Here is a 10,020-nt window from a genome sequence, read left to right on the forward strand (position 1 = left end):
CCAATCACATACATTGGATGGCAATGAAACGAGTTTTGGGGTATCTCAAACATACCCAAAATTACGCTTTGCATTATAACAAATATCCCTCCGTGATCGAGGGATATAGTGATGCAAATTGGATCACTGGATCATCTGAAGTTAAATCCACGAGTAGATATGTTTTCACAATTGGGGGTGGAGCAGTGTCTTGGAAATCATCCAAACAAACGTGCATCACCCGTTCTACAATGGAATCTGAATTTATAACTTTAGATAAGGCTGGTGAAGAAGCTGAATGGCTCCGGAATTTCTTGGAAGATATTCCATTTTGGCTCAAACCTTTGGCACCTATTTGTATACATTGTGATAGTCAAGCGGCAATAGGCAGGGCAGGGAGCGTTATGTATAACGAAAAATCTCGTCATATACGACGGAGACACAATACCATTAGACAACTTCTCTCTAGTGGTGTTATCACAATTGACTACATAAAGTCAAGAGATAACGTGTCGGATCCACTTACAAAAGGCCTATCTAGAGAGGCAGTTGAAAGATCATCAAAGGGAATGTGGTTAAGGTCTAAGACAAGTTATCATGACGGTAACTCTACCTAGCAGACTGGAGATCCCACGAGCTAGGTTCAAAGAGATCAAACAAAGTTATGAATGATGGTTCAACATTGTCAAATAACTCAACCCATTCTCGTGATGAAGACAATGTTCAGAAATCGAGGTAAAGCATTAAGGCTTTTTGATGAGTCAACAAAGCTTAAAGATTTTTTAATGATTTGCTAAGTCTGGCAGGATATGACCAGATAGTGTGTCTATAGGATTACACGTTTAGAAATCACCTATGTGAGTGTGAAGTGTAAGCCGCTTCAAGGGGAATGAAAGTAAAGGCCCATTCTCTAAGCACTCATGAAACCAGGCAGTGTTCATGGCTGAAACGAACACAACCGTGAGAACCATAGATGGTTAAGGATTAATTGTGTGACTTATATTGTCGAGGTATACAACAAAGCTCGATGGTTCAAAGATATCAAATCTACCGATTGACCGAGTATATCCGATATAAGTTCACTATGAAAAGTTCTAAGGGAAACCTACTTATCCAGATGCAATTAATTCTTGCATGTAAAACACACACGCATCCGTGCATTCCTTTATTTTATAACCATTCCCCATTCATATGGGAGATTGTTGGGATTTTAAGCTTATGTAGCTTAAAGAAGGTGAATGAGAAATGGAGGAAAAATGAAATATTTGAGTTTTCCTTGGGAAAGGGACATTGTCCCATATCGGAGGAAGAAAAGGCTTTTGATGGGTATATATATAATTGATCTTCTTCTAGCTCTTAAAGAGTTAAGAAAAATACAAGCCTCGCGCTGTCGTCGTCACTCGCTCGCTCGGCTTCGGCTTCGGATTCGGATTTGGATTCAGATTTGGATTTGGATTTGGATTTGGTCAAAGATCGATTGATTGATTAATCTTTTTGGACAAAATTCCTTTTAATTAATTAATTAATTAATTAAATAATTAACGAAAAATTCAATCCGGAATAACCCATGACCCGCGAACCGGTTCGGTCAGGCCCGTTTTCTTTTTCAAATTATTTTAAATATATTTTTTCCGTAATATTTCAAACACCTCTTTTCCAACAGCCATGGCTGTTTCTGAAAGGTTGCAAATCTTTTTATAAATAATGCCAGCAACTCTATAAATAGAGTTTGAATTCCATAATCTTTCCTTACGAAATTTTCTGAGCTTCTTCTTCTTCTTCTTCTGCACAATATTTTCCAGTGTGTTTTACGACCATTGAGTGGTTCGCAGTTCATCAGGGTTTTTTGGTACCAATACACTGGTGAATTAAATCGTTCTATCCTGGGAGGATATATTCCAGCACCTCGGGTACTTGAAGAGAATAATTTTCTTAAGGACACACTGTGTATTCAGTGGGCTCGATTTATTCCTATACTCTTTTTTTATTTTTCAGAATCTATTTCGTTAAACAAGTATTACTAACTTTCTGTTTTTTTTTCAGAAAGTTTAATTGTTTATTACAGCAATACAGAATTATAACAACGAGTGTGAGTCACGCTCTTTCTGGTAATGCCACGTCATTAATGAAGTTTGCCATTTTAATGACCCAGTCCATCACTACTGAACTCACTCGATTAAAATACCCGACCCACTTTGTTTAATTTTTACCCTGGTTTTCCCACTTTGTTTAATTTTTACCCTAGTTTTCTAACCCCGATCTCATTTCTGTGTAAACACAACGAGAAATGGTCTGATGAACTCAAAACCTAGTGTAGATTTTCCCCCAAATCGCATCGATTAGAGCATAGATATTGCAGATTGTTGGCTTCTCTTGTAGGATTATCATCTTCCATGCAAGCCTAACCAAGTTAGTTGACCGCATTATGTGCAAAACAGAAAATCAGAGAAAACCCCTCAAATAAGAAGATGCCACGCGCTGGGTCTGGTGTCATGAAGGGTGGAACAAAATTCACTCACAATGTATTTGTGGGGTAAAAAATTACCCGTTTAATTTAAGTGTTCAAACATGTTTTCTGGACAAGTTTAATGAGGTCTTTATGTATTTTGCCTAGAGTAAATTTCGCTTAACTTAACCATTAATTAATGAATGAAAAACAACATTCTCTTCGCTTTTTGAATGGGATCAATAATTCTCTTGACTGAAAATTCAACGATGAAAAATAGAAAAACTGCCATCGGGAAAATTTAAAAAGTCAAGACGATCATTTTTTTTAGAGAGAATTTTGGTGCTGCAAAGTTGTACCTTCTACCTTATGTTAAAAATTCTTGTGAAATATATCTTAGATGAAAGAATTTGCATGGTTTGATATTTTTCCGTCCATGAGTTGTTTATAATCCGAATAGTCAAATAGATAACTTTACTTGTTGCGTTTCTCGACCCCTTACTTTATAATGTTCCATTCAAACAACTGTACCGGTTCAAAATTACTCTTTTAAATCCCTCATTAATTTTGAAAAAGTCTTGATTAAATTTACTTAACATACATCCTTAATCATCAAAAGAGATAAATTTAGGAAAAATACTCTCTATTTTTAGTAAGAAAATATGTTCACATCGTTTAGTATCATTGATTTCAGTCTATATTTTTAAGTCGAAATACAAAATTATCTTAACAAAAGGAAAACTTAAATTGGACCATGTTGGAGAGTGCTTTCCTATAACTATAGTCTATAGTTAGGATATTTGTTAAGTTTATTTCATTCACATTTAAACTTTTAAAACAGTTTGACTCATCAGTAATCGGAAGCTTCTTTCTTTGTATTCCTTCCAAGAGAGGTTAAGTGGACCGACGGATCAATACACCAAAAATCATGTGGTTTTTCCGTATTCTCCCCTCCCCCCCCCCCCCCCAACTCCAATTCCAAACCCCCACGAGAAATAACGTTCATTTGGGGTCTTTTTGGGGTAAACACTTATCTTACACCGGATATGTACGATGTAATATAAATATTTAGTGCAAATAAAGTTTTACTTTGTGTTTGATATGTAACATAAACCTAATTCAGGAAGATATTTTTTGTTTTTCATGTTTTGTTACTACCCCATAATATTCTCTCATAAACCCTAGGGATGAGCATAAAATTCGAATTCCGAAGCGAACCGAATTAATTTGATATTTTGTTTCGGTTTATTTCGGTATTTTGGTACATAAATTTCGATATTTTGGTTCGATATACAGTATTAGGTTTTTAATATTTCGGTATATCGAACTACCGAAATAGTTTAGTCCAAGCCCAACTTTTTTATATATTTTTTAGCCCAATAACTTTAAGCCCACACCCCAAAAGTCCAAAACCCCTAATTCTCTAATTCATTACCCTTAGGCTTTAGCAAAGTTCCACCAAGCATATTAAGAACTTCCAGAAATTTTGAAGCAGAGATGAAAAGTGTACAACTATCTTCGGCATTGAGCTTGAATGGATTGTTCAACTATCCTTCCTTTTTGCTTTAGGATAAAGTATGGCTTTATACTCGAAGCATCAAAGGAGCTGTTGCTTTTTACGTGTAAGTTGTAATACTTGGTGCAACTTTTTCTCTTGTATTAGCCAATGGTATTATAAGATGCTTCCCTTGCATTGCCTTCATTTTTAGTCAAATGCTAATAAATAATACTAGTCGTATTGGTTTCAAAAGTTGAAACGTATTTTTTCAACCCAAAGAACTACAAATTTGAATAGGCAGAACATAACATAGCATGACAATTTATTTGAAAAAGCTACGACAACTTCTGAAATATAAACTGTAGTCCCAATGTAATCTTCTTGGCTTTGGTATATGAGATCCAGTAGTAATGCTTTTGATAGACTCCTAATGAAGTAATCCTGCGTTAAAAAGAACATAGTCATGTGTTAGCACAATGATCAACATGGATTACATTTAAGGGTGGCAAATGGGACGATCCCAGATCTAAACGGGCTAAGTGGGCCGGTCCAAACAGTTTCGGTCCCGGACCGATCCCAAATTAAACGGTCCAAACGGTCTTTTTGTATGGACCGACCCGGGATTGGGACCGAGACCGTTTGGTCCCGGGCTAAACGGTCCTGGCTCGCGGGCTAAATGAGCTAAGTGGGCCCAACAGATTTTTAAAAAAAAATTAAATATGAATTATCTTATTATATTATTATATAAAGGGGACAAGAAATAATGGAGAATAAAGTAGTTATCTTATTATATTATTATATAAAGAGGACAAAAAGTAATGGAGAATAAATGGGTTATCTTATTATATTATTATATAAAGGGGACAAGAAATAATGGAGAATAAAGAGTTATCTTATTATATTATTATAAGTAATTAAAAAAACACATACACACATATATAACTAATTAAAAAAAACACATACACACACACATATATATATTTTCCCCATTTTTCTCTTTACTCTTTCTCTCACTCTTTCTTCCACATCCAAAAATTCTTCTCAAATTCCACCCAATGACTATAAATGGCTATTTTATAAATAGCAAACGACTATTTTTGACAGCCCAACGGTTATTTTTTATATTTAAAAAAAAATAATTTTTTTTTATTTTAAAAGTTGACCGTTGGGACCGTTTGGCTCGCGGAGGGACCGGTCCGGTACCTGGCAGGCCAAATGGTCCCGGTCTTGGCGGGCCCAAAGCATAGGACCGGCCCACGAGACCGGCCCATACCCATAAAATCCGGTCCTAACGGTCCTGTTCCGTTTAGCCCGTTTGGCCCAGCCTTAATTACATAAGTTAATGGAGTGGGGGAGATAGTGAAGATTTGGTTTAAACCGAAACCGTACCGAACCAAAATAAGAAATACCAAGCCGAAATATTTTAGTACGGTATTTGGTATACACAATTGATAAACCGAATACCGAACTAAAATTCTAAAATACTGAACCGAAGTACCTAATGCCCACCTAAGGCTGGCCAGTGGGCCGGTCCAGGCCCGGGACCGCGGGTCAAACGAGCCAAACGGGTCAGGACCGTTAAGACCGAATTTAGTGGGCCTGGGCCGGTCTCGTGGGTCGGTCCTATGCTTTGAGCCCGCCAGGGTCGGGATCGGACCGGTCCCTTCGCGGGCCAAACGGTGCCAATGGTCAACTTTAAATAAATAAATAAATTTAAATATAGCCGTTTAAATTTTATATAAATATATATATATATATATATATATATATATATATATATATATATATGTGTGTGTGTGTGTGTGTGTGTGTGTATGCTTTTTCTAATTAGTTATATTTGTGTATGTGTTTTTTTAATTACTTATAGTAATATAATAATATAATCTCTTTATTCTCCATTACTTCTTGTCCCCTTTATATAATAATATAATAAAATAACCCCCTTATTCCCCATTACTTCTTGTCCCTTTTATATAATAATATAATAAAATAACCCTTTTATTCTCCATTATTTTTTGTCCCCTTTATATAATTATATAATAAGATAATCCATATTTATTATTTTTTAAAATCTGGTGTGCCCACTTAGCCCGCGGGCCGGCCTGTTTAATTCGGGACCGGCCCACTTGACACTCTTATGCCCACCCCTAATAAACCCCCAACACCCCACCTCGATCCCGACCCTGATCGCACCCTCACCTCTGGTTATAGTATTTGTATAGATTATTCATAAATGTATTTGAGATAAAAAAAAAATCGTTCTTATTAAACACAAGAAAATAAATAGTACTATTTCTTAAAGAAAAATGTTTTTTTGATACCAAACATACCCTTAAAACGTTGTACTATGATGTCAAAATCGTAATTTAATTGCCCATCCTTCCTCAGTAAAATTCAAATTCTGTTTTCTCTTTTCGGTTTCCGAGTACATATTCATAAGCACACACCAGAATCACCATCTTGCCTACAACAAAGATGGCAGAAGACCCAAGAGTGATCAGCGAGGATGAAGAAGAAGAAGAAGAGAAAAGGATACAACATTATTCTTCATTTCATGAAATACTGTTAGTGGGTGAAGGAGACTTCTCTTTTTCTCTCTGTTTAGCTCTTGCTTTTGGCTCCGCTTCCAACATTGTTGCTTCCTCTCTTCAATCTCATGGTATATAATATATATCCATTTCCACTCTATTATCTTCCTGGGATGTTTTTATTTTACTTAATGTTTGATGGGGGTTTTTCTATTTTTGCAAAATCCGAAATTTTGTTGTTTAAACGCCCCCCCCCCCCCCCCCCCTTTTGTCGTTTTAGATGAGGTGATCAAAATGTACAAGAATGGGAAATTGAACTTAGAAAAGTTAAAGTCTTTGGAAGGAACAGTATTGCACGGTGTGGATGCTACAAAAATGCAGCTTCATCCTGATCTTGCAAACCGGAAATTCGATCGACTCATCTTTAACTTCCCTCATGCAGGTTTCCATGGCAGTGAGAATAATAATCGTCTTATCCAGTACGGATCCCTTTTTTCTAGTTATTAAATAGTAGTTGTATACATTTCTTATTACGTGGTTTAAACTCTGTTTATATGTTTTCCGTTGGAATTGTTCTACTTTTTTTTTTTCTCAAATTATTCAATGATGTTAGACGAAGGTACCATGTATATGAGTAGAAGATGGAATTTGAACCTAAAGGTATCAATAAAGTGGATGAATGAAAACTCTGGAGGACCATGGTTCAAAACTCAGAAAAGAAAGACGTTAACTATTTTCATCGTACCTGTGTTGATGGGAGCTAGCCAGTACCCAATGAAATAACCAAGTTGTACGTGGAACTACTTTCAATGGATTACTCAATTAGTACAAGGAGGAGGATGGATAGAGGTAGATTTACGCTATGCTTGTGGAACTGCTGTCAATGGTTTACTCAATTAGTTCAAGTAGAGGATCATTTACTTATATTTTCTCATACGAATCTTTTGTCTCCGGTTATTGGGGTGTGTCTGCTCAGCACCCACAACTCATATTTTGGATAAATATACACATTTTACCAATATTGTAACTCCTAAATGCGACTCGAAGACAATGAGTGTGGAGTACCACAAGGGTGTTTAGGATATCCATAGTGAAGAGTAGCTCAAGTGATATGTAGTTAGAGTTTGTAGACGAGTTATACCCTTAAAAGACAAAGTTGTTTTCTGCAATCAAAGGAATCAAATATTGTGAATGTTTTCTTCAATCCAAGCCTTTTGATTTTTGTGACCAGTTTATTTGGGTCATTTAGGCCAATTTGATCATACCCGGAGGGGAATAAATTTTGTCCTCTATATTAGTTGCTTAATTGGCCTTTTCACATGATTTTGCCTTTTCTTAATGTAATGCGTGCCTTTTGTTCTATTTGCAGCCTTCATAGGAATCTTGTGGTAAAGTTCTTCGGGAGTGCAAGGAAAAGGTTGCGACCAGATGGTGAAGTTCACGTTACCCATAAAACGACTCATCCATTCTGCTGTTGGGATCTTGCTGTACTTGCATCAGCACAGTCCTTGACTTGTATCGCGTCTGCTGATTTCAACATTAAAAATTACCCTGGTTACAACAATAAAAGAGGAGGTGGTGAAAGATGTGATGAGTCTTTTCCATTGGGTGAGTGTTGTACCTTCAAGTTTATATTCGACCCATCTCATAAGAATATGCAAAGAACGAAACAAAAGAAACATAAGAGCTCCAAAAGTTCTCCAATTTACTCCTTCCAGCAGCAACTAAGTTGGATTGACAGTAGTAGAAATTCTCCAACTTATGTCAATGACATAAACGGTTTTCCAAGTCATGCTGGTTTACTTGAAAGGCATGACCCCAGAAGTGAATGTTTTAGGATATTCAAGGAGTATTTCAGTTATATTCAACAAACATTTGGAAGAAAGGACATTGATGTTGAAGTTGAAGTTCGTCAGGCCCTGCATCGTGGTTCTTTGATGTACAGCTCTGAAGATTACCTTGAAATTTTGGAAGAGCTTCATTTTTGGAGCTGGTCAAGAATTTCCAGGTTACAACAGAAGCTGCAAAATCTTGATCGAAGGCTGTATGAGCTACAGGATGTGGGATATTACCTATAAATTACAGTGAATACTAGGTATGCATAGGTAAGTATCTGTTTGTTAACCAAGTAGTATTCTCCATTTATCTCTTTCTTTCTGAATGAAAGAATTTAATCACAGACCAATGCTCTTTATTGGTAGAGGTTGTTTGATATGGTTGAATTATCGGCGACCAAGTGAAATGCTCTACTAATTTGATTTTTGTCTAGGCTAAAGTGGCAAGGGTCGATGTGCTTTAATCAAGATTTTATGAGTTCGATCTTGCAAGATATGGTAGTTTTATGTATATCAATTTCTGTTAAGTATTTCTGCCCACTCCCCACGTATTCATGCAGAGTATAAGGTAGAAACATTCTATACTATAATACATTCTGTGAATTATCCTTTAAGAAATGCATGTTTAGTGTTCTGCTTACGAGTCAACAATCAAGAATGAATAGTTTGAGATTTTACATTCTGCTTAGTCAATAGTTATCAACCGATATATGTATGCTCTTCACTTATACTATACTTATTGCAATTTTATGTGGTATTGTGTATGAGTTCTGTGCTTACGATTGTTCGCACTTATTTCATTCAATACTAAATGTTGGATATGATATTTCTGGTGGTGGTTTTGGGGGAGGAGGAAAGGAAGAAAGAGAAATCAGCGTTACTTCGCAATTTTGGTTACAAATCTAAGTTTACTATTTTTATGTGTTTAGTGGGGTCTTGAGAATCAATGCCAGATGAAAGTATTCCGGCTGCATAACATACACTACTAAAATTTTGTTTTATTTATTTTTTAATAAGGTAGTTAACACTGCTAGAACTTGCGAATTCAACCATCATTAGTGGTACACAAGAGTCTTGAGATAAGAATGCAATGTGAACTTGCCTTTCATCAAGTAAAGCTACTGGAGAAACCATTTTCTACTGCTCTTTGCCGATACAAGTTAGCATTTACCCTTAAAACAGATAACAATTAAATTTGTACGCGATTGATTCAACATAAACAATCAAGAATATTAGATAAACGAGTTAAAGACAAAATGAATAATCAAACCAATTGTAATGTTACGGCCTAGGTCGAACTTAGCTTGAATAGTAGTTTTGCCCTCGATCAGGCCCTTGGTTAGAAGCCAATTGTGAATGAAGAACAAACAATAAAGTAAGAACTTTTCAATATTTAGGAAGCAGAAAAATGAATTTGTATTGCCTTGGTTTGCATGTTACAATGTCTGTTATCAAAGAAAAACTTTCTCTTTATATAGTAGGAGAGTTTCATCCCTAGTACAAGTCTAAAAAAGGTAAAATTCTTCCTTTCTCGTTAATTACTAATTTGTAGCCAACATCGGGCGAGATTTGTGCTGTGATATCCGGTTAGGTACGGATATCACAACCCTCTGTTAGTCGTGCGTAACCATTTGCCATATTTCCCGAGGTCTTAGAGCTCGTTTTGGATTGGGGGAGCATTGCTTTATTACGCCCGATGACGAGCACATCATTCGCCTTTCATGGGTCTCGGTA

General features: G+C 36.1%; 1 protein-coding gene across 1 annotated transcript; it reads left to right on the forward strand.

The window, feature by feature from the left end:
- Positions 1-6,312: 6,312 nt before the first annotated feature.
- On the forward strand, positions 6,313-9,036 carry LOC104100397 (uncharacterized protein At4g26485-like). The gene is made up of 3 exons (XM_009607605.4): positions 6,313-6,582; positions 6,732-6,930; positions 7,821-9,036. The coding sequence occupies exons 1-3, from the start codon at positions 6,399-6,401 to the stop codon at positions 8,527-8,529; spliced, it is 1,092 nt and encodes a 363-aa protein (XP_009605900.1). The 5' UTR covers positions 6,313-6,398; the 3' UTR covers positions 8,530-9,036.
- Positions 9,037-10,020: the final 984 nt, after the last annotated feature.

Source organism: Nicotiana tomentosiformis, chromosome 7, assembly GCF_000390325.3.
Source record: "Nicotiana tomentosiformis chromosome 7, ASM39032v3, whole genome shotgun sequence".
In the NCBI taxonomy this organism is placed as follows: domain Eukaryota; kingdom Viridiplantae; phylum Streptophyta; class Magnoliopsida; order Solanales; family Solanaceae; genus Nicotiana; species Nicotiana tomentosiformis.

What these genes read in the sequence shown, in the direction of transcription:
- LOC104100397 (XM_009607605.4), top strand. Translation starts at nt 6,399, where the DNA reads ATGGCAGAAGACCCAAGAGTGATCAGCGAGGATGAAGAAGAAGAAGAA. An exon ending in TTCCTCTCTTCAATCTCATG is followed by an intron (nt 6,583 to 6,731) that starts GTATATAATATA and finishes TTGTCGTTTTAG; the next exon opens with ATGAGGTGATCAAAATGTAC. An exon ending in AATAATAATCGTCTTATCCA is followed by an intron (nt 6,931 to 7,820) that starts GTACGGATCCCT and finishes TTCTATTTGCAG; the next exon opens with CCTTCATAGGAATCTTGTGG.